Raw genomic sequence first — 22,736 nt, 5'->3', positions numbered from 1 at the left:
CAGAAATCATTTATTTTCTCATCTTATCCTGCAGATTTTAGGAGGAGATTCCTTTCTCTTCTTTCCTACCAGTTCAGCACGTTCTCTCCCTCACTGGCATTAAATATTCTACAGAACAAAAATATCAAACAGCAGTCACAACCCTGTGAGTATCCAGGCTCATAATATAATTTAAACTGCAGTTTAAAGTCTGTGTATAGGTTTATCAGAGTTCTCAAATGCAGGTGGCATGGTGTGATATCTGTTGTGAAGTGCTTCTTGGTCAGTTGTTATGCTTTGTTCCTAGTATGCAAAAAAATTGCTTATATTTCTGAGTAAAAACTAACAGGAGATTTTTTAGCTTCTGAAATCTGTGTGTTTTCTGTTTGTTTATTTATTTGTTTTTTTGGTGAAAGATTTAAGTATTCCAAAAGGTACTTACAAGGAGTAGGGTTGCTGCTATGAGAAAACAGTCCTTTGTCAGCAGAATCAAGTGCAAGACAGTGAAAGCCCGGGCAGATTATCAATCTGCACTGCTTTTAATCTCTTAGACGTATTTGAGTTGATATGTTAGTCTGTTTTGACAGTAGCTTTTTTCATATGGATATATGTCTGTCTGAAAAGATTTTGAACTGCCAAGCCAGTCTGGGTAAAAGAGTTAGACCTGGGATATTGGGTTCAGAAGTGTGTTGGGAAGCGAACCTGTGGGGCAGCAGTTGATCCTCAGTCTATGATGTGAAATTTGTTAAATACTGAAGCTAGGAAGAACAGTCCTAAGACTGACCTGTCCTGACCTTTTTATTATTCAGCCATCAGCCGTGCTGAATTAGAATCTGTTTTCATCCCGTATGACCTGAAGAGGTTAGACATGTACTCTCGCAATATGGTGGACTATCATCTGATCATGGATATGGTACCTGCTGTTGCTAGGATGTTTTTTCTCAACCAGCTGGGTGATATTTCTCTCTCTGCTGCACAGTCGGTATGTATCTCTGTGTGAACAAGCTGTGCGTCACCTTTATTCATAGTTTCCTGCTGTCTCCTATGTTTGAAGTACTTTCCCATTTCATGTCATCTTAAAAAAAAAGACAAACTGGTAATTCACTTCTGGTAATTGCTTATTCTATGATCTTCTTCATGGTTTCTCCTGCTTGTAGTGTTCTTCCACCTTTTATATTTGCTTTGAATAAAATCTGTAAAGATCATGTCCCGTTGCCTGTTCAGTGATGCACTCCATAAATTTAAAATATTGTGTGAACTACAGTTTAAAGCCTTCTCAAAATCTTCTGGTTCTTGAGCCACACCTCAGGAGAAAAGTGTTTATCTGAACTGAACATGGAATGATGCTTGCCAATTACAGAATAATTTAGGGATGTTTCAGTGCTTTTGAGCAAAACTTCAGCTCATACCAGAGAAGCCTGTGTATTATTTGGATAGACTAAGGACTTTGCAAAGGCAGAGGAAGTAAAGGGTATTGCTTATATATGTATATTTGTTCTGAAAAACTCTCTAACTGAAATATATGTAATTTCTTCAGGCCCTTCTTCTAGGGATTGGCCTACAGCATAAATCTCTGGACCAACTGGAAAAGGAGGTGGAACTGCCCAGCAGTCAGCTGATGGGCCTCTTCAACAGAATCATCCGTAAAGTAGTCCAGGTAATTGCATGTTGACCTGCTTACAACTTGTTTTGGTTGTATCAAGCCAAAATGTAATTCCAGTACTGAGCCTGGTACTAATAGAAATCTGAATCAGAGTTGTGTATCTTTAACATGTCCTCAGTAATTGACTGCAGACTCATTTGTAAAGAGAGAAAATCTTAGTGGAAGAAAGCAGATATTTATGACATTATTTTTTATTGTAAGTTTTCCCAAATAATAGTATTGTGTTATATCTTTAATTGCTGAAAAGTGCTGAACAAAATCTTGAGCATACAGCCCATGGTGCTGACTTAGCATGATCTGTTTGTTTATGGTTACTCACTGCACTGGTGGTATCACAACCTTTGCTAAGAAGCCTTCTCTATGGTCATTTAGAGGTGGACTTGAAGTCCTGTGAAATCAGGAGAAAGTTTGGGGTCTGTTCTTTCTGCCTAATTTCTGTGATTAAGTAATGTGATGAATTATCAAATGATGTTACATCAGATGACATAAAATACTTGCCAACTGCTTGCAATCACTTATGCAGCCCAGAGCATCTAGACTCTCAGGACAACAGGATACGGTAGCAAAGCGTCTGTAGTGTGGCTTTAAGTTGTTCATTTAAAAGGGGATTTGTTCAATATAATACTCCTTTAATAATCTTGAAAATAACATGCAAGAAAATAAGATGAAGCTTTTATCTGCAAATACTAGTCAAATGACACTGTATTAATTAGTATGCTGCAAATGATCAGTTCTTGCATTTATGCAAGTTAAGCAGTCAGTGCTGACTGATTCTTTTTTTTAACACTTTTTATAAAAGCTGTTTTGCTTCTGCCTTCAGGAAGGAGCTTTGAGCTTTTTTATTTCAGTATGGTGGAACATATGCATCAGAAATAAACAACTGTCAGTATTTGCAAGATTACAAGAGTTTCATGGGGACAGCCAGCACTCCGTGTTTGTTCGTAAAGCACAAACTTAGAAGAAATAGCAGAAAGTCTCATACAAGTTGATTTACTTTATTTCCAGTTGTTCAACACAGTCCAGGAAAAGGCTGTGGAGGAGCAGATGGTAGCAACAAAGGATATTGTAATGGAGCCAACATTGAAATCTTTAAATGATGATCTGGTAATTATTGAACTTTCTTTTCACCTTTAGTGTACATGTAAATGCTATTCATGGAGTTTTATTGAACACAGAAGCCTTGTCATCTAAATCCTCTTGGATGGGAAAAATTCCATGTCATGTCTGTCACTTTATGGTAGTTATAAAATATGACAGCTTTGCCTTACATTCCTATATTCATGCTTTGTTAAACTGCAATATAGATCATCTCAGAATCTGCGAAGATGTTATGAGAGTGCTTGAGAGTTTAACTACATTTATGTATACCAATTATATAAAAAATTAAATTAAATTATATAAATGACACAAGCTTTTCAGGATCATCTCATATTTGTTTTATGGGATATACTGGTCTTTGGGTGGGAAAGGCGTTTTCCATGTATTACATGGTTACTGTTGTACTTAGAACTTAATGCATCTCTTGTGATGTCCTGTTGTAGGAAGAAGCTGCAAAGGAATTCCAAGAAAAACATAAGCAAGAAGTGGGGAAGCTGAAGGAAATGGACTTTTCACAGTAAGAATTTATCTATACGAGTCTCAAAATCAATTCTTCCCAGGTATCTCTTTGACTGATTGGTCACCAATGACAACACATTTTGTTGAGACCTATGTTCAAGGCTGTAGTTACAGTGTGACAATCTCAAATGATCAATAGAAGAGAAATAACAGTGAGTACCATATATATATATATATATACACATATATATATATATATATATATATGTGGTAGCCATGTGGGCTAAGTATATGTTGCTACTCCAATGAAAATTTTGGGTATTGTTTGCCTGACAGCCAGTAATCATTAGTTTTGATCAGCTCTGTCTATAGCTGCTTTGTTTCACACACAAACCATATTCTTTCCCTTAAGAAATAGATACAGTAGCAGAACTTTTCTGTTGAGGGCCATTCACCTGTTGCATTCATTCCATGAATCAGTGCCTGAGAAGTGTATCATAAGCATGAATTTTCCTGTTCCCATGCTTGGACTTACTAAATTTCTCTTTTCTGATGGTATTTTTGACCTACCTACCAAAGCAAAAGGCTATGAGTTAGCAGATCATAGCTAACTATGCATAGATATGGCTTGGTGTGGCCGCAGCTAAGTGAGATCTGTCTGTCTGTGGAACTGTAGAACTGAATCATTTTTAGAGTTGAGGGCTGGCTTGCAGTTCCAGTACTGCACACAGAAGATACAGGAGTTCTGGTTCAGTTCTTAGCTCAGCCCCAGTACCTCTGGTATGAGCTTAAGCACATTATTTTTTTACTTCCATTCTCTTCTGTCTGTTATTTAAAAAATAAACTGTTCATGGCAAGAACTCTTGCTGTATATCTATATGGCAGCATTGATTCTGGTTGTGTATGGAGTAGTTTAACTATATAAGTATACAATCTGTATAAATTTATAATATGAGTAATAAAGCAAGTTGTCTGTCTGTGGATTGTTTGATAGTTTTCTGTGCTTCTAGAAGTAGTTATTACTTCCCTCAAATATGGGTTTTATATTTGCTGTTATTATATTATTTGCTGTCCAGCTTTGCTATGTGCACAGCTGTTTTCAGCTCAAGCAAAATGGTACCACAGAACTCCTGGCTAATTTTAATGTTCTTTTCTTAAAAAACAAACAACAAAAAACCCAAAGAAAAACCAACAAAAAAAATTCCCTCCAAACCACAGAACCACCAACCAGAGCTGCTTTACTACAGTGGGCATGGATGCTTTTCAACTGCTGTAGTTAGACAATTTGTAGGATACTGAACTGCTGAACCAGCAACTTGTGTATCGGCAGATGTCTTTTTTTTTTCCTAGACTAATAGGAGTTACACATAGTATTCTGATTCTTTCCCTTCTCTCTCTCCTCCTTCCACTTCTCTTATAAATCCTGTTTACTGTACCAGCATCCCAGAAGAAAAAACATTGTCTGTTTTGGCTCCAAATTAATCTCTATTAAATATGGAGAAAGGAACAAAAACTTATTTGAATCTTTCTCTTGTTTGTGCTAAAGACAAAAATGGATGTAATTTGAAGTGTTAATTCAGTCATGCTAGGAAAACAATATAACCAGGGAATTTAGAAAGCTTTAGTTCCATTTCTTAGATTTGATAATGTGACATACTCATTTGTCATTTCAGATGATATTCCCTTTTTCGTCATCCAGAAATAATTTGTATTCCCCCTCATGAGGAAAGGGGACAAAATTCCATTCTGAACACTTTTGAATACAGGTTATAGAAAACTAATAGAAGAGACAGAGCTATTTAATTTGAAAAGGTTTTGTCTAGCATCATTCAGCCTTCTATTAACAAAGGCTAGTCTGTTCTGAATCTCTAAGAACTTGAGATGGAGAGCAACCACTCAGTTTTTCTGTATGAGTGCTTTGCCTAGTTGAACTTATATGACATTTCCAGGGTACTTGAACACCGTGACAAGGGGAACAAACATGAGATTAAACTTGAATAGCAATTATTGTTAATTTCCTTTTTCAAAAGAAACCTGTAGGCCTTCAGTTTCTCCTGGACTGATGTAGGAAAAATTGTACCTTTCAAACCTACTGCTGGTCTAAGGGCAGCTGCTAATTTAACTAACTGTCTTTTATAAGCCCCTGCTTTTTGCAGCCCCTACTTTTAGCACTGCAAACATTCTTCTCCTTTTTGAAAAAGAACAATCCCCACCCCCAAGCTTTTGAAAAGAAATCTGTGTAGTAAATATAGATCTGTTTATGGTTGCCAGTCTCAAAGCTGTAGTGACTGAGGATCTGTTTTAAGAAATCTAATTGGCAAAGGAGAAGTATACATCACTGCTATAGAGAGTATAACCTTGCTGGTCTTATTTTTTTTTCTTTTGTCAAAGAAGCACTCTGTTTAGCACTCTGCTTTTCTGATGAGAGGCTTTCGTCAGCACAGTTTTGAGATATTTATAATATGGGTTTCTGAGAGAACTTCATCTGCCACTGACCAGATTGGTATAGAGAAAACTGTTAGTTGCTATTGACCAAGTTTGGATTGAGCCTCCTGACACAGTCATGACAAGCTATTATGTCCCATTGCCAGTCTAATTTTGCTTTTACTTCTAAGTACTGAGTTGGTTGGGCACTGGGACAGTGGCTTTGTAGAGTAGCATGTAACTGACAGTAATATTACCTTATTTTTTTCCTCCTTTGAGCTGGAAATTTTACTTGTTTTTTTTCTTTACTTTTTTCCCCCCCTTAGATATATTATCCGGGGTGATGACGAAGAATGGAATGAGGTGCTGAGCAAAGCAGGACAGAATGCTTCCATCGTCAGTTTGAAAAGGTTAAGAAAGTTGAAATATTCACTCTACATAGGCTTCTCTGGTCTTTTGCACTGGCTTTATTGTAGTGTTTTGCAAAACAGTGAAACTAAGTAATTAAATGCAGATAAAAATGAACATAATGTTCTGGACAGAGTCCCAGTTTTTCTTCAGAAAACTTTTGTGGAGAAATGAGTGTGGAAGCACCCAAGAGCTCTACTGGATACTCAGTGGTTCCTCTAATAGGAGAGTGTTAATGTGAATTCTGTGCTATTTCTCTGTCATATAGTCTTGTCTTCATACAACTTAATTGCTTATCATAGCCCTTTTTTTCTGTTCACATGGTGAAGTCTTGATTCTGCTATAAGGTGCTTCTATTTCTCTCTTGAGTAATTTTTAAAGAACTCATTCCACTTTAGACATTTGCTTTGAGAGTGAACACTGGGTGGGAGCCTATGAATATTCACATAAAAGAAAATACACTTCAGGAAAAGAGAATTCTTTCAAATTTGAGTGCTAAGCCTGCAAAATGTTAAGTCTACCTTTCTGCAGTTCCTTTCTTTTCATCCATCTTCTTTCTTTCACCTTGCTCAGCATGAAGTCTTTCCTCATCTTTTCCTTGAGGATTTATAGCTGCGACTTGCCTTCTCGTTTTTGCTTCCTGTGGTGCATGACAGCTGAAGTGATTATGTGATCTTTTCTGCATCTCTATTCCACCTTTTGTGCATTCATATTCTTTTCATGAAAGATGGAAACTCTGAATTTCTAGAGGCCGTACAGAAATTAGAGGGTCTTATCAATGTTTATAAAGATCAGAATTCTGTCATGTTTGTTCTGGTCAGAACCTACTGCAAGGATTAAATTGTATATTTAGTTTTATAATTGTCAATAACAATATTTTTCCAGTTACTCTAGTCTACCCACATACTCTCTACAAATTGTCTGTAAGGGCCATAGTTTAAAGTCTTGAAAAGCAACGACAAGCAAAAGCTAAAAATCAAAATCTCTTATGGGATTCAAACTAGGTTAAAGAATCTCAAGATGCTAGGAAGTGTAGGTCATACTGTTGTTAGTGCTTTCTCTAGCCCCAGTTTAAGTGACCCAAGAAATTGTAACTATTTTCTCCTAGCTGCTTTCTTTGAGAAGCCTTGGAGCAAACGTTTCTTTGTAGACCCTCCACCAACCTTTTACAAGAAAAACTTCCCAGATGGATGGGCATTCGGTGTATTTTAGCAGATCTTTTTTTCTCCTATTTCCTAGTGAGAAGAAGAGAAAGCTAGAAACAGTAAGAGGACCCAAGCAACAGAAGAAGTTTAAGAAGACTAAAGATACAAAGCAGAAGTGGAAGAAATGACTTTGAAGCCAATCAGTGAACTTGAATTAGTGACTGACGGGTCTGTACTTAAGAAGTACTATTCTCCTTTCAAAGCAAAGGACTTCCTTTGGAGGGGAGGGAGAGGAGAGAAAAAAAGTCTCAGAGACATTTTGAAAAGCAGCTTGTATTAAAGGAAGTGCAGTGACACTGCCAGGAGACAATCTATAGAGATTTTTATGAAGTGTGACTGGAAAGTGTGCAATGCACTGGGATATTATGAGGGTGCTTTAGCAGCTACAAAGTTTCCATTCAGTCAAGGCAGATCAATCTGTAAAATTTCCTGCATCTTGCTGTTTGATGTCTTTATTAAAAAAGAATTTGGACAACATAAGATAGAGGCTTTGACATACGACTCTTACATTGTAGGATTTTTGACATCTTGATATATTTGATTACTGGTTCAGTATTCAGCCATTTCTTTGTAGCTTGAGGGAGTTCTCATGCGAACAACAATTGAGATTTTATTTGGAGCTTGCTATTCAGTGAAGCCACATTGTTGATGTAGACTCATGATGTGGTCCTCACTCCTAGGAGCTCAGAATATACAATGAACATTCCTATTTTGGAAGGCATTCTAGAGTTTCTGCTTACTGTGCTCCATAAGGAGCTGTAATAAAGGCTCCTCTTTTGCATTCACACTTGCTTATAAGCTCTCAGCATTCCAGTGGCTCAGTAATTTACATTTCCTACTTCTCAAGCAGGCTAGAGTAATTAACAGGTGCTGGAGAAGCTGTTTCTGCCAGCTTGTCTCCTCTGCTGTTTGCTTACCTGGAGTTGCTGCTTGGCTTTGTTAGAAAGTTCTGTGTTAATGTTACTGAGAAATCAGCACTACCATACCAGCACCTGATCTTAGTGACTTTCTCTTTATGCTCAGGGCGGGTCAAAAAGGCAAGCCACTGAACTCCCCAGTCTGTAGTTCCCACTTGGCAATAAGTATACGCTAGTTAAGAGCTGGGACTTTCTGTGACTGCAATACTCTAGTTCTGGTGTCTGTCACACTCCAGTGGCTTAAAAACCAGGGCAAATCTCCTCCGGCACAAAACTGTCCCTGCCCTAAACGAGCACCCTACTGCTTTGGTTTGAGGTTCCAGCTTCATAGTCTAAAGATTTGGAAACAAGATTTACCCATATTTACATGTATTGCTGCATTTGGTTTGCTTGTAGTTCTCAGAGCTCCACTTAGCAGCTTAAAGAAACAGTTTCTTCCCAGTTAAAGGCAGTATTGCTTCCCTGGGAAACTATTCTATGAAGCCTCTTGACTATGGATAGGCCTTGTACAACACAGCCTGCACATAGCTTTTGTTAACAGATGGATCTGTGAGTTAGCAACAACAACAACAGTTGAGCGCTGGGATGGGGGGGAGGGGGGGCTGAACTGCAGCTGCAGCCTTTAAAGGCTTAATGAGGGGCCCAGTTATCCCCCAGCTGTGCTGAAAGAGCAGCACTGGGGGACCTGCAGAGGTGAGGTGGTGGCATGTTGCCTGATGGATTTCTAAAGAAGCTGTGCAAGGAGCAAGCAGGGAAGGTAAGAAGTGTGAAGCTCTTTACAGTTGCCTGGGAAGTCCTCAGAAGAAGATGTGAGTGTAAGTTCTCTGTTTTTGCTGTTGGGAAGGGAACCTTTCTTTACCCTGGGAAGGGTAAGAGATGTCCCTGATGGGAGAGGGGTGTAGAGCTATGACCCCCTTGCTTTAGCAGATGGTGTGTGCTGGATGTGCTGCTGTATGCATGCTGTCCCTGCTTGACTTTGTTTTGAGAGGGACAAATGACTGACTTGTACCACAGTGGTGGTGTGGGTGATGGAGCACTGTTATGCCAGCCTGGAGCAGGAGGGGCTGCAGCTAGTGTTGAAGCCTTTCCAGGGATGTCCCCTAGGCCAGTGAAAAGGAAATAAGTTCTGCTAAACAGTAGCAGTACAGAGTAGTGCTAGCTGGAAGGCTGAGTCTGGAAGCTGTTCTTTCATCTCAGGGGTCTGTTGGGTCAAAGGCTGAGAAACTCAGTGTAAGAATGGATACCTGTAGGACTGTATGGTTTTCTAGTGTTTTACTTAGCTTGGAGTTGGTGACATTTGTGTGAGGGATGGTTGTAGCAATAGAAGCTTTTTTTTGTTGTTTGTTTGTTTTTTCTTTTTAAGAATTGTCCAGGGTCGGTCACATCTTCCAGCCCTTTGTGATAGGGATTACAAAGATGTGTTTGGAGTGGTAATCAGGTAAGGAACTGATATCAAGTGGTTACTGTGTGCTGATTGAGTTGACTTGCCTACTTCACACACACTGCTTGGAGAGATCTGATGGTGGCCTAATAGGCTGCAAGTCAAAAGATGCTTGAATATTAAATACTTAGAGTCCTTTCAAAGCATATTGAAACTCGGTGCTAATACAGCAGGTGTAACTACTTAAGATTCTCTGACCGATGCAGATTATTGGATTTGTTTACCCAGGTGTAATGTTTTACTTTCTGTGGGTCTTATTACCTAGTAATTGACAGTACCAGAAGGGTTCTTCTATTGTATATTACTTCCTGTGACAAGAAAATGCTAACTGAATGTCCTTAAAATGCAGAAGTGGTGCACATCACACTGAATGTCTCAGGAGTAGTATCAAACTCTAGTTCATTAATGGGTTCAAAACTGTAATGTTTAAGAGAAGTTTTATTATAAAACTCCCTTATGCTGCTGAAACTGATCTGTATTTTTCAATGGCTATGCTGGGGATCAAATGGCTAAAAAGTTCAAGAGAAGTTCATACTTTTATGAAAAAATATATGGAAGAAGTTCATGCTTATTTATAAGGCAATGCTAAATAGCTGTTAAACTGCAAATTTGACTGTCCTCCTCTCCAAAGCTGTGACCTGCACTGTCCAGGGGACCCCCATCATGTAACTAACGTGCAGCTGTGATGAAGCTGTATTATGTAAGCCTTAAGTCAGACTGAGGTTTCTGGCTTTTTCAGAAAATATGGTCTCATGCTAGTAGGCAGCAGTCATAAAAACTCTGGCTCCTGACTTACTGGCACTGTTTTGGGGAAAGTATGTTTGCTTATAAGGGAGCCAAGCTGGCAGAGGGGCAAAAATGAGCAATGGTCAGCATGTTGCTTGAGCTCATCGAAGTCTCTGCATGTCCAAAGTTGCAGGCTGCTTGTTGAAAATAAAGGGGGGTAAGAAAAGTGATGCCATTTTTATTTATTTATATATTTTTACCACTAGACCAGATTTCTTCTGCAAGTATTACTATTAAACAGTGTGAAATGAAATAGGAAACTTGACAGGTTCCCCTGCTCAGTTTGGAAGCATTTGTGGTGGCAGGCTTGGTTGGAGCTGATCTATGAACATATTAGTAGTCTGGCAAAACTTGTGGTAAAATGTCTGTAGATCAGTATGGAAGAGAGTAACTAAAATTAAATCGGATTCTTCAAGCAGACCATGATTTTGCTTTTTACCTGATATCTGCCTCTGGGCAGCAGTAACTTCTGCTCTGTTAATATGGTGAATTGAGTATATTGTAGTTGCAGTAAAAAGCTTGGAGAATTTGAGCTGCATGTTTATACTTGGAATTCTTAGATGTTATTAATAAGTGTACCCCTCCATTCCAGACTGGGAGTTGTATTTGAGCAGAATTTTGGTATTTCTACAGAAAGTAGATGTATTTAGAGTCAAATTATTTTTTTTTAAAAAAAAATTCTACATATATTTTATGTTTACTGGCAGCTTTGGGGATTCTTCTACCTCTCTATTGCTCTTTGAACTGCAAAATGGAAAAAAGCACTCAGATACTAAAGTAAGTGAGAAGTAGTTTTTTTTATTTTTTTTTCTTTCTTTAACAAGTCTAGTCAAGCCACATCTTCCTCTGTCTGTACTTTAGATCAGTCAAGCTAGGTTAAAATTCCAGCTAGAGTAAGGGCTAGTTGAATGCAATCCAACAGCAAAGCAAGAATTCATGTCTTTTCCCTAGCCAGAAGTATACTAAAAATGTCACACAGTACAGGGGCTGAGAAGAGAGCGAGTTCTGTATCTTTAGATTTTTTTTTTCTTAGCGTGAAGTTCCCTGTGACTGGAGCTGTTTGCTAATATTTTTGTACACAGGATCCCCTACAGAGGGGGCTGCCATACTTGAAGGAGCCTGGTTCACCTCTAGTTGCTGTCCATGCACTTAACCAAAAGCAAAGCCAGCTCAAGTGTCTGTGCCTCCCCATTCTCTTCTCCTCAGTGGGACAGCGTGTTGGACAACCTGGTGACAACCTGGCAGCACTAGTGTTGCAGGCCCTGTGTTAAACCTGCAAGGCAAGGTCAGGCTGTAGCTTTTTCCAGTGCTCCCTGGGTTGTCTAGTGTTTGACATGTTGCTGCAGGTTCACTCTCTGCTCTCTCCTGTGCCCCTGTGAGCTTGTCTGCCCACAGCAACTGAGGACTGTGGCTAATTGGAGGAAAAGGGGAAAGCTGTGCTGAGCTGAGCAGCTCTCTGCAGCTGGTGGGTAAATGTGACCTAGTTGTCAGTGGAATCATCCTGCCTGCTTGGAGACCTGTGAGCTATTCTGACAGCTGGAGGGAGCTGACCTCTGCGAGGTACCTGAGAGAAAGTAAAACCAGTGAAGCTGAGCATCTTCCCTGCTGCTGTGAGCTGAGTGTGCATGGGGGGGTGGTCCTTGCCTCCCACAGCTGTGTGAGGTTGGAGTGAGCTGTGTGGAAGGCAAAGGTTGGTATACTGGAGAAAGGCAATGTGTAGAAGCGTATCTTTTCCACTTGACCATCATAAAGCTTGCTTTGGGAATCTTTTTTTGCTTCTATAGCTGGATTTTTGTGTGACTGTGTGTCCATAGGTACTTCCATATGTAGACCATTTTCAAAGGACTGTATCTAGGTAAGAGTCTTAAATCTTCATGCATGCTACATTGTAGCGTGTGTTTTCTAACAAGTGTTTCTTGTTAGCTGTCACGGGAAAGCCAAGGGTGTTCAGAGTTGGTGAGAGATATAGGGAGCCTTTTTATGCCTGAGCATGAGCAAGGTGGAGGCAGGAGTGCTGTGTAAAAATTCAGCCCAGCAAACTGCGCGTCCACTGAGGGCATATGTGAGGCAATGAATGAGCTTAGATGAGTGTGTGAATGCAGGTAGTTCTCCAGCTGAGCAGTTCTGAACTGGCCTCTAATGCAAACAGCAGAAAAATGGACAGCATGGAAGTGACCCCAGCTCTGGGACTGGGCCGATCTACGTTGCTGCTAGCAAGGTCTTTCCCCTGCAGTGCTGTGATTTTCATCATAGAACAGAAGCCTTTTTGCTGCCTGCTTCTTTCACAGAGGCTGCTCTTCCCCTTTACTCAGCCTTGGTGAGGCCACATCATGAGTACTGTGTCCAATTCTGGACTCCCCAGTAAAAGAGAGACATGGCACTGCAGAGGGAGTCCAGCGCAGGGCTGTGAAGATGATTAGGGGTCTGGGGCATCTGCCGTATGAGGAAAGACTGTGAGAGCTGGGCCTCTTTAGCCTGGAGAAGACTGAGAGGGGATCTTATCAATGTGTACAAATATGTTAAGGGAGGGTGTCAAGGGGATGGGGCCAAACTCATTTCGGTGGTGCCCAGTGACAGGACAAGAGGCAATGGGCACAAACTGAAACACAGGAAGCTCTGCCTGAATATGAGGAAAAACTACTTTACTCTAAGAGTGACAGAGCACTGGAACAGGTTGCCTAGAGAGGTTGTGGAGTCTCCTTTTCTGGGGATATTCAAAACTTGCCTGGATGCAACCCTGTCTAACATGCTCTGGGCGGCCCTGCTTAAGCAGGGGGATTGGGCTAGATGATCTCCAGAGGTCCTTGCCAACCTCAGCCCTTCTGTCTGTCTATGAGTGCAATATTCTTGTCTCTTTGCTGTGGATTAATGAATTGATTGTATTTGAAACCTCCTGGGTGACAAACCTAGCTTTTGAGTTGTCTTTTCTGCCACAAGCAACAGCAGCTTGCTGCCCATGTTTCCCGAGGGAGTCACCGTTCTCCTCTTTTTCTTCTCGTGTCTCCCTGCAAGACAAGTCTGGCTGTCTCTACTATGGCAGGTGCAGGAAGCAATGTCTGGTAGCTCGGGTAGCATTTGGTGAGGGCAGACAGCCAGGTAGTAGCAGCGCTACATTAACCAGGGCTTGCCAGCTGTGCAAAGGCTTGTTGTAAAGCAGTAAGGTTTTATTTCGGTCTGCAAGTCATTGAGCGTGTTCACAGGCAGAGCTCTATTTCCTCTGTTCCACAAAATTAATGTAATTATGGCTATCAAAGTTTTGTGCTTCTCCAAAGCTGAGCAAATTCTGCCGTATTACTTTCTAGAACTCCAAGGGCATTATTCTGTTTGCATAAAATAGAGGAGGTATACAACTAGTTTCATGAGAAATTTCAATTTAATCTACTTCTAGAGTAAAAGTGCTCCAAGGGGATTCTTAGGTCTTTGTTTATATGCCATGATTCTTGAGAGCAAGTCTGTTTGTATTGGTGGGTTTCCAAGCATGCTGATGTATGGCACAACACATAAGAAAGCACTCCCCTCATGTTTGATTCCCAGCAGAGTTCTCTTGGACCATGTAAATCAAATGCTAAGTAATGCTAGTAAAACTAATTTATTTCAAGTCTTGCTACACCTCAGAGATATACTGTACAGCTACTTTGTTTAGATGAGGAGGGGGGAATTCAAGGGAAGGAAAAAAACAACAACAACAACAACAAAAAAAAAACCAAAAAAACAAAAAAACCCCAGATTCTCAGCAGCCAAATACATGTGTTGGCTATATTAGTGGCTTCCTCTGCTGAAGTGTGTGCAGCAGCCTAAGAAATTAAGTATCTGAGTCCTCTTGTAGATATGTAGACCAAATGCAAAGTTACAGCTCAGCCAGTATTGCCACATGCTGTAGGGACCTGCAAGACTTATGGGGTAAATTTAGAAAAAAAGATTTAGAGATGTTCTTGGTTCAAATCCTTGCTTTGTCAATAGAAATAAACCTCCATATCTCTTACCTTATAGAAAAATAAATGCCCTTGCTCTTTACAGCCTGAGTGTGCTACCCTAATAAAGGTAACAAGAAAGGGACCATAAATGACTCTGGCAGTTTTCTGTCCTGGTTTGCCATATCTCGCCGTTAGTCATTAGCTTTATTAAATAAGAAGGGGGATGAAACCTCTGCAGCTGTGGCTGCTGCCGTAACCCCTGGCTTCTGGGAAAGTTGTGCGCGAGGTGGGCCGAGGCCAGGGSCAGCAGTAGGAAGGGCTGCTGCGTGCCTGACTCGGTGCGGCTGTTAGCGCGGTCTTGACGGCTCTCTTCCCTGCAGTACACGCTGCCGCTGCTGCTAGAGCGAGGCACCGGACCAGCAGTGTACCAGCCAGAGCCACCGCACCCTCTTCGCTTCTGAGGTGACTCAGAAAGGAAGTGTTGTCTGCTTTTTGACATGTTTCCTTCATTAGCATTTAGGAGTTAATCAGATATTTAAGTTTTGAGAAGTGATTGAATACCTGCAAGTTAACAGTTGTCTTATGCTTACTGTGTCTTCTATTAAGTAATTACCTAAGAATTCCGACTTCGCTGATGCTGATGTCTGCTGCCTTTCTGTGGAAGGCAGGTACTTAAGCTAGGGGAAAATGCTACTTAAATGTATTACTTCAAAAAATGTTTGAGCCTAGGAAAGGGAAATAAATGACTCTCTAAGCCTYGTTTTAAAGCACAGAATTAGTTACATTTATCTAAAAAACTTAAAATGCTAACACTGCAACTGCCTTTTCCATAGAAGTGGGTTGAAATACCATTTTTCTTTGTGTTAGAATAGCAGAATAAATACAGCAGCTGTGTATTTTAAAATGTTGTTAATAAAATCCTGGTACATTTACATAAATGACAACATTAATATACAAATAACAAAGCATGTAATATTACAGCAGCAAAAGAGAACCTACATTTTTTTGTACAGACAGCTGGAGCAGCTACTTGAAAATATTTTCCAGGATAAAGCCTTTTGTGCTATTTTTCAGGCAGCCCAGTGATAATCTTGAAACACCTCTAATAGCTTTCTGATAATAAATAGGGTTATTGAAGCTGGTGATCCTGAAAAGTGTATGTGTAGCTAAAACAAATTGGAGCGTGCTCTGACCAACTTCTTTGTTGACCAGATTACTGATCCTAGACTAATTCTTCTTGCATGCAATTTGCCTGTGACCTAAAATCCTTTAGGGATGAGGCAATGTCAGATTTTGACAGATTTGTTGGGAGATGCTGTAGTTTGCTCTCCTTCACTTCATCTACCCAAACCGTGTCTGTCCCTTATATAGGAGTTTGGGCCCAGCCGAGATTCCTTCTTTTGATGTACTTAGTTACAATATTAATGCTTAAATTTCCAAGAAGCCATAGATTTACATTGAAAACTACACCCCCTCTTCTACTTTACCCACTTGTAACCAATAAAAAGCATTATTAGCAAATGTGCTTGGTATATGCTAAAAAAGACCAGTGGGAATTTTCAGAAGTTGTCTAAGCTGTGGGTGAGAGCAAGGTGTGTGTGTTTGTGTGCAGCTTACTGCCTTCCTAAGGTTGACGTGAAACTGTATACTGATTTGTCTCCTTTCAGTTCTCTTAAGTCAGCTAGAAAAAGGCCTAAATGAGTCATTTTTGAACAGAAACATCTGTCCACAGTGAGCAAAGGAAAAACGTGAATCTTAAACATGATGCCTCAACCTGAATGCAAGTGCTGCAGCCCAAATGTTAGATTGCAGCTTACCTCTGGGATGGGGTTAGCTGTGCACTATGCACAGTTCCCCCTGAGGTAGTGTATCTGTGGAAACAGTATCATTCCACAGCTGGGGATGTGGAAGTAGAAGACTAGAGCTGGAAATAGAGGTCAGAGTTTCTGATCTCAACTAGCTCTGGAGAGGGGGAGAGAGCAAGAGGGAGAACAAAGCATCAAGGTGCATGTTCCCCATCATTTTAGGGAGAATTTATTGCTATTTATAGTATTGGGACAGTTTCTTCAGCACAGCAATAGGTCTTACTACACCTGAGTATTTTAAAGATGTCTTTTATCGTGTAAGGTCTTACAGATGATGTTCACAAACAGGTTTTAATAATGAAAATGACTTAAGACTATCAAACCTTTATAGTAAAAGGGTAGACAGCTTTTTTTTTTTTTTTTTTCCAAACTGGATCCAGATTAACTACTAGCACAGTGAAATTTGTTTTTAAAAATACAAAAAAACTCCCAGACAATGCTCCCCTCCCTGCCCCAGCTAAGTTCTTCAAATGAGGTGCACAGTGAGTAATTTCATAGTTAGTATTAGTTCCTACTCAAACTTGTTCATCTACAGAATCTCTCTTTCAAGGTGCGCACAGCTTAGGGGAAAGCTATGCCAGTCTCTTGTCATAGACACTGGCGTTTATTATTACAGCAAAGTTGTTTGTGTACACCTCTCTGCTCAGACAAATGACTTGTTGAATGGGCAGTGGTCCATAGGATTAGAAAACCTCTTCTATGCAGCCTTTTTTTTTTTCTTTCTTTCTTTCTTTCTTTCTTTTTACAAGTAAAACATGTATGCCTATGAACTAGGTGGCTGTTACTTGAGACTACATATTAGGTGTTAAGTCTAGGTAAATTGCCACATGCCCCTGTAGCCCTGCATTGTGCTTGTTCAAATGGCAGCATTGATTTTTCTCTTCAGGTCAGGTTCTCCATTTGCAGCCTCAGTCCTTGTTTATGCTGTGACTGTGTTTCTCTGACACAGTGTGGCACAGAGCAGCCAGCTCCCCTACTTCAGTGGGACCAGGCGCYGTACTCCTGCCGGCAGGGCATCTGCAGTAAGGGACTTGCAGCAAGAACTGATGACTCCAGAAAGCGAACGGGAAAGCCATAGCTCTGCCTGATCACGCAGCCCAGTGCAGTTTGAACCAGCGCTTCTGCCACTGCCTCGTTCCCGCCTCACACCCGCGAGGTGACGTACACAGAATGCAGGCGGCCAGCCAGGGCTGTCTGCAAGTCCCGCAGAGGGTCTAGGCCTTGCACTTTGCTATTCCTGCTGTAGATTAGCTGTTTGAATGAGTCCTGCTCCAGAAGAGAGCTCATATGTTTGAGGAAGAAGCCTTCGCAAAAAGAGGCTAGTTCAGGTGCGTTGTGAATCTGCAGAAAAGAACAAGATCCGTTACTCCTTTGTGTGAGTCACAGACCTAAAAAGAGAGAAGCACTCACTCACTCAAGCTTTTTAATTTCTTCTGATGGTATGCTGTTAGCAACACCGCTGGCCTGCACTCCCTCAAGGAAGTTTATCAGTTTGTCAGCTGGCTGATAAAGTCATGGAATCATAGAATCAGTAAGTTTGGAAGGGACCTCTGGAGATCATCTAGTCCAATGCCCCTGCTCAGCAGGGTCAACCCAAGATACCTGTCTTGCCGTGCAAGCAGGGAGTTTGTGTTGTAATATAAAACAGTAAGTGTTGCTGGGTGGTGCAGACAACTTGTGGCAAGAGGAGTATGGTTCATGGGATGTGAACTTAATTCCTAGAAAAAAGGAGCTGAATGTGGCAAAATAGGGAAGTTGCACGTCTAAAACACATCAGGCAGTTTTGTGGCTGTGATCTCATTCTCTTTGCTTCAGAATCATTGTGGCAATTCAACAACATGAGAACAATGAAATTTAGAAATGCTGTGCCCACCCCTTCCCTTCCCCCCTGCCCCCGACAAAGTTTTGGAAGCGGTGTGCAAATAGTAATTTAATGAAAGGTACTAATGAGAGYACTCCCTTCTCCCCTCTCTTCCACTGCATCCTTCTAACTTTTAGGTTCAAAACCAGACCAGCCTGACTCTCATGGGAAAAATGGCCTAGTGTGCTAGTTGGGAATTGAAATGGACCAATCTGCCACTGCACATAACATAAACATGCAAACCATTACCACCTGCTCRTGTAGTCTTCCTGCTTGTGTTTAGGAGACCTGATTCTATATCTTTCAAGCCCCCAGGAATGGCAGACTATTTCCTCTGTGATTTTATCGATAACAGAGGTTAGGCTGTTTACTATACAGGTGAATATTTGTGCTGCAYGGAGTCTATGCCAGTTCTGGAGTTTGAAGAAGTATATTTAGCAGTAGGAGTAATGGGGAAGGTTTATGACTTAGTTACAGTACTGTTGTTGCAGATAACCAGGCCTTGAAGGAATTGTAGAAAACAGGCTAARTGATTAATGGTTTTGGGGTGCGTATTAGGTGGAAAGATCTCCTAYGTCCCTGGCACCTATTAAAGGAATGCCTGCTTCTTAATGCTACATTGGTGTGAAGCAGTTTTTTGTTTTTTGTGACACTATGATTAACTAGCACTACTGCTGTGAATCTCTATACGCTGCTTTGTTGGATGACATTGCTGTATCAACTTGCTGAGGCTCCTTTGCTGTGCTCTTTAGGAGTCTCACGAATTTCATAGACACTTGCTTTAGAAGAGGAAACGCACTAGAGCTGTTTAGGACTTTACAGACTGGAACTTAATGCATTTGTGGTTTTGGTTAGGGTAACGTTACTAGCACAGCCTGTGTATGCTGGTACTTACTGTATGCTGGTTGTATTTAGTTACCAAAACTAGACTGCAGAAAGCATGCATGCTGCTTCATTGTGATCCTTCAGTAAGACAGTTTGGCATATACCTTTGCATATTTATAGATGTTAACAGAGTTCTCCATGCTGATCGTCTGGGCACAGAGGATTTCACAGTGTCTCTGGAGGCCATCCAGTTGGAAGAGGCTGGCAGCCGACAGCAGCTATTAGGACAATAGAGAAGCTATTTGAGATCATCAGCCTGAAAAGAGTTAGGGAAGAAGGCAAACAGATCTAATGTGTTCTTCCCTGAAGGCTCTCTGACTCCCTTTTTTAATGTCTAAGCCCTCAAGAAAGAGCAAAAGGGCTACTGGATGCCGAGACAAAGCAGCAGGGAGAATTTCCCTCTTTATTAGGAAAGGCTTGCTTCTCCTGCAGGAAATGCATTTTTGCTACTTTTACTGCCATGATTTGGAAGCCTTCAACTGTTCAAAGCACCCTTTCCTCCCCTCAAAAAAAAAAAAAAAAAAAAAAAAAGTGTTGTGTTTAGGGGCAGCTTTAATATCACCACACTGTGACTGAATGGCATCACTGAAAGAGGACCTATGTACTACAGTGGTGCATTTGGCCCAATCGTGGTACCATAAATGGCTCTACAGAAGTTCACCTTGAAATTGGTGGCCTCTCTGCGACCCCTTGTCCCTTGGTGGATGGCCTGCTCTGGGTGCCAGAGCTGCAGGATCAGCTGCACCTTTTCTGTGCCTCACCGAAAGGACAGTGCGGCCATTGAGCTGCCTGCTTACTTCCCCCAGCACAGAGAAGGTGGAAGACTCACAAAGGCGGCTTCCACCCACCTTCGTGATGTGCACAGCCACCTGACAGATGAAGGAACTACTTAACAAAGCTGATGCTTTGTAGGTTTAACAGTTGCTTGCTGGGGATTAAATACAAGGCTGCAGAAAGTTCTCCCCTTCCTCTTTTAGAACTTTTAATATATCTACTTGTAAGTATGAACAAATCTAGAGCCTAACAGTATGTTCACTTCATATAGTATTTCTTTAAAAAGAACTGATTTACAGATGTAAAGTTCAATGGATAGTTTAAGGCAACTTTGGGTACCAGTAGCACTGTAGTGATGTATTGCTGTCCACCATCTAACTGACATACTATGACATGAGTTCACAGTTTTGAAACACAAGTGCCTGGAAATAAGAACGGCTACCTTTCTTTCTTTCTTCTTCTTTTTTAAGTTTTAAGTATACTAGATTGGAAACTTGTTAGCTGCTGGATTTTGCCTTTCAAGCCCTGTTAATACCCCAGTGCAGTTCGCGAGATTTAGAAGAAAACACTCTCACCTCTAAGATATCAGCAGTGGGAATTTCCATAGATTCTGTTCCTCCATAATATAAATACTGCATCAGCATCTGAAATGGGAAGAAGGCCAGGCATGAAGCTGTTACCACTGAAGTCACACGGGACTGTAACAGGCTGCGATCCCCTTTCCGGGCAGACAGGAATCACGTGGTGTGCTGGCTCTTGCTACTGCTTTTGGCATTTTTCTAGTGTGGCAAATGTGCTACTTTCTAATACTCTTTCTTCCTCAGGTTTTGAAAAGGGCCCTGTTAAGGATTTTAGGCTGAGGGTGACAGTGTGTCTCTGAGCAACAGGAATGTCCTTGGAAAAATATTCCTTGCATGCTGATTTGTAAAGCCTTGCAGGCTGGTCACACACAGAGCTGCAGCTAGCTGGAGCGCTGAAGCTGCTGTGCCATGTGCACGTGTGGCGCAGGGACCTCCCAGCCGCCTGCCTCCCTGCCGCGCTTCTAATCAGCTTCCAGCCCCCCATCGGGGCCAGAGGAAAAGGCATAATTGTTTGCAGGGTGAGCCAGCCTCGGCTTTTGCGCTCTGAGCCACATGTGCACCTCTCCCCCACCCCAAACCACTACTGTCTTATCTAGGGAATAGCTAAATTTGGCATTGGAAAGACAGGTCACCCCAGCGTGCTGGGTACCGCATAAGCAGGTGTGTAGATGACATGCTGTGCTTACYGCTCCTAACAACAGTGGTAACAAAACTAAGCTCCTATTTTAAAATGTTCTTATTTGTATAATGGCAGCATAGAGAAACAAAGATACTTTCCAGCAGCATATCCCTGAGGAGAACAAAGATCTCTATAGTGTGCTACAGTAATCTCAGTTATGCTGCACTGGACTGCACCACTAATCTCCTTAACTCACCTCATTTTATTTAACATCCAATTGTCTCTATGAAAGATTTCACTCTTTTCATTCTTTTTGATTCATTGCTGCCTCCAGTGRAAAAAAACAAAACACCTTCAGAAACCTTCTGATGTTAAAATAAACCTCCTTAAACTATTTTTAATTGTCCCTTCCTTTTTTTTTTTTTTTTAATATATATATGGACATGGTCTGAGCTGCAGAGTTTGGATGCTGCCTGTACAGCACTGAATTATCACAGCCCCTTTCCACTATAGCAAAGATATTCTTACGGCCAACTTTGTTCCCTCTTAGAGAGGGGGCACTACTGCTAACAAACAAACAGCTTTGTATGGAAAGAGGAAAAAAAGACAAAAACCCTCCAGCCTGTAGTGAAACAGTTACACAGCCTTTCAGCTTTTCTGCACTTTCAGGTTTCCCTGCTCTGTCCCTTTTTTGCCTAATTTGAAATGCAGAGCTAGAAAGTTGGAACAACTTTTAACTATCACATTTCCTTTTCTCTCTCTCTCTTTTTTTTTTTTTTAAAGAAACTTTGGTAGTGCATTAAGTACCCTGCTTTCATTCATGATGGAGAGAATGTCCCTTAGGTCCATTAAATACAGAAATATCATAAAAGCAAAGTGAAATTCTCAATTTCAAGCCCTCCTTGAAAGGGACACCATCAATTTCTGATCATCTGATTTGAATTAATATGACGCTTGGCAGTCCTGCTGCTCTAACTAGGCTTACTTTTTTGCTTAACACAGCATGAAAATTGTGCCTGTGAACCTTTTATAAATACAAAACTACATTCAGTAAAAGACTTATTTGTCCTGCTTTATGGAAGAGTCAATTGCCTAGTAAAAATTGTAGGCTGGAGTTTTTTGTTCCAAGGTGCGTGCTAGCTGAAAAGCTTTGATACAGATCAAAATACTCCTAAAATGCAGCCAMTCTCTACTTGTAAATTATCTCTGATATTAAGCCCTGGCCCTTTTAGGTTCCAAAGTACGTGAGAAGATGAAAAGAGTAAAGAAAAGGTGGAGTAAGTTACATACATACCTTGAAAATATTGTATTTCATATCACTAATTTCAACAGTCTTGCTGCCTTGGCTGTCTTGCTCTGTTTTATTGGTCATTAGGGTCTTAAACCTGAAAATGGTTTTAATAGATTTGTGTTAACAGATTTTGGTAATAGTACTTCAAGTCCTTATTACCCATTGACAAACAGCTCAAGCAAGGAGAAAATAAAGATCCTTCTTTGCATTTGTAATTTATAGCTATCAAAACACTTCCTTCATATCCAATGGCAGTTAGTTTGGAACTTCAGGGACAACTTGACCTGTAAATTGCCTGGGTGTGATTCAGTCTCACATTATCATAGTCGCAAAACACAGTTAACTTGCTAATATCAGAGAAGGCAACTAAATAACTGCAAGTGTACCAGGTTAGGGGTGCAATCTCCAGCAATTCTGGAGCAAGCCTAGCGCTAGCTACCACACACAGAGGGAGAATGGAAAAGCAGTGAACAGCTGGACATGTGCACTCTAACTACTGCACAGGGTTTTCGGGAAAATTATTGGTTGGTTTATGTCAGTACAGCCCCGCAACTGGCTAGAAGAAC

At 40.9% G+C, this 22,736-nt stretch overlaps 2 protein-coding genes across 4 annotated transcripts in view; one reads left to right on the top strand and one right to left on the bottom strand.

Moving 5' to 3' along the window:
- Nucleotides 1-22,736, top strand: part of NAT10 (N-acetyltransferase 10) — a 46,445-nt gene that overhangs the window by 17,555 nt on the left and 6,154 nt on the right. Inside the window, exons 22-29 of one of the 3 annotated variants that reach the window (XM_085312157.1) lie at nucleotides 35-145; nucleotides 789-961; nucleotides 1,517-1,636; nucleotides 2,648-2,746; nucleotides 3,184-3,257; nucleotides 5,950-6,033; nucleotides 7,271-7,404; nucleotides 20,150-21,273. In XM_085312157.1, coding sequence (XP_085168283.1) covers nucleotides 35-145; nucleotides 789-961; nucleotides 1,517-1,636; nucleotides 2,648-2,746; nucleotides 3,184-3,257; nucleotides 5,950-6,033; nucleotides 7,271-7,364 — 755 coding nt within the window. In that variant the 3' untranslated portion in view covers nucleotides 7,365-7,404; nucleotides 20,150-21,273. Of the gene's footprint in view, nucleotides 1-34; nucleotides 146-788; nucleotides 962-1,516; nucleotides 1,637-2,647; nucleotides 2,747-3,183; nucleotides 3,258-5,949; nucleotides 6,034-7,270; nucleotides 7,717-20,149; nucleotides 21,274-22,736 lie in introns of those variants that run through there. The other 2 variants (XM_085312156.1, XM_085312154.1) reach the window with 2 other exon arrangements.
- The window catches only part of ABTB2 (ankyrin repeat and BTB domain containing 2), a 142,592-nt gene continuing 133,935 nt past the window's right edge, over nucleotides 14,080-22,736 (bottom strand). Inside the window, exons 14-17 of the mRNA XM_085312158.1 lie at nucleotides 22,174-22,264; nucleotides 20,255-20,323; nucleotides 19,010-19,123; nucleotides 14,080-17,500 (exon numbers count right to left, since the gene is read on the bottom strand). Coding sequence (XP_085168284.1) covers nucleotides 17,303-17,500; nucleotides 19,010-19,123; nucleotides 20,255-20,323; nucleotides 22,174-22,264 — 472 coding nt within the window. The 3' untranslated portion in view covers nucleotides 14,080-17,302. The remainder of the gene's footprint in view (nucleotides 17,501-19,009; nucleotides 19,124-20,254; nucleotides 20,324-22,173; nucleotides 22,265-22,736) is intronic.

The sequence above is a fragment of the Rhea americana genome, unplaced genomic scaffold (assembly GCF_003343005.1).
Source record: "Rhea americana isolate MKP2758 unplaced genomic scaffold, rheAme1 scaffold_359, whole genome shotgun sequence".
Taxonomy (NCBI): Eukaryota; Metazoa; Chordata; class Aves; order Rheiformes; family Rheidae; genus Rhea; species Rhea americana.
This window is presented reverse-complemented; position numbering and strand designations above follow the sequence as displayed.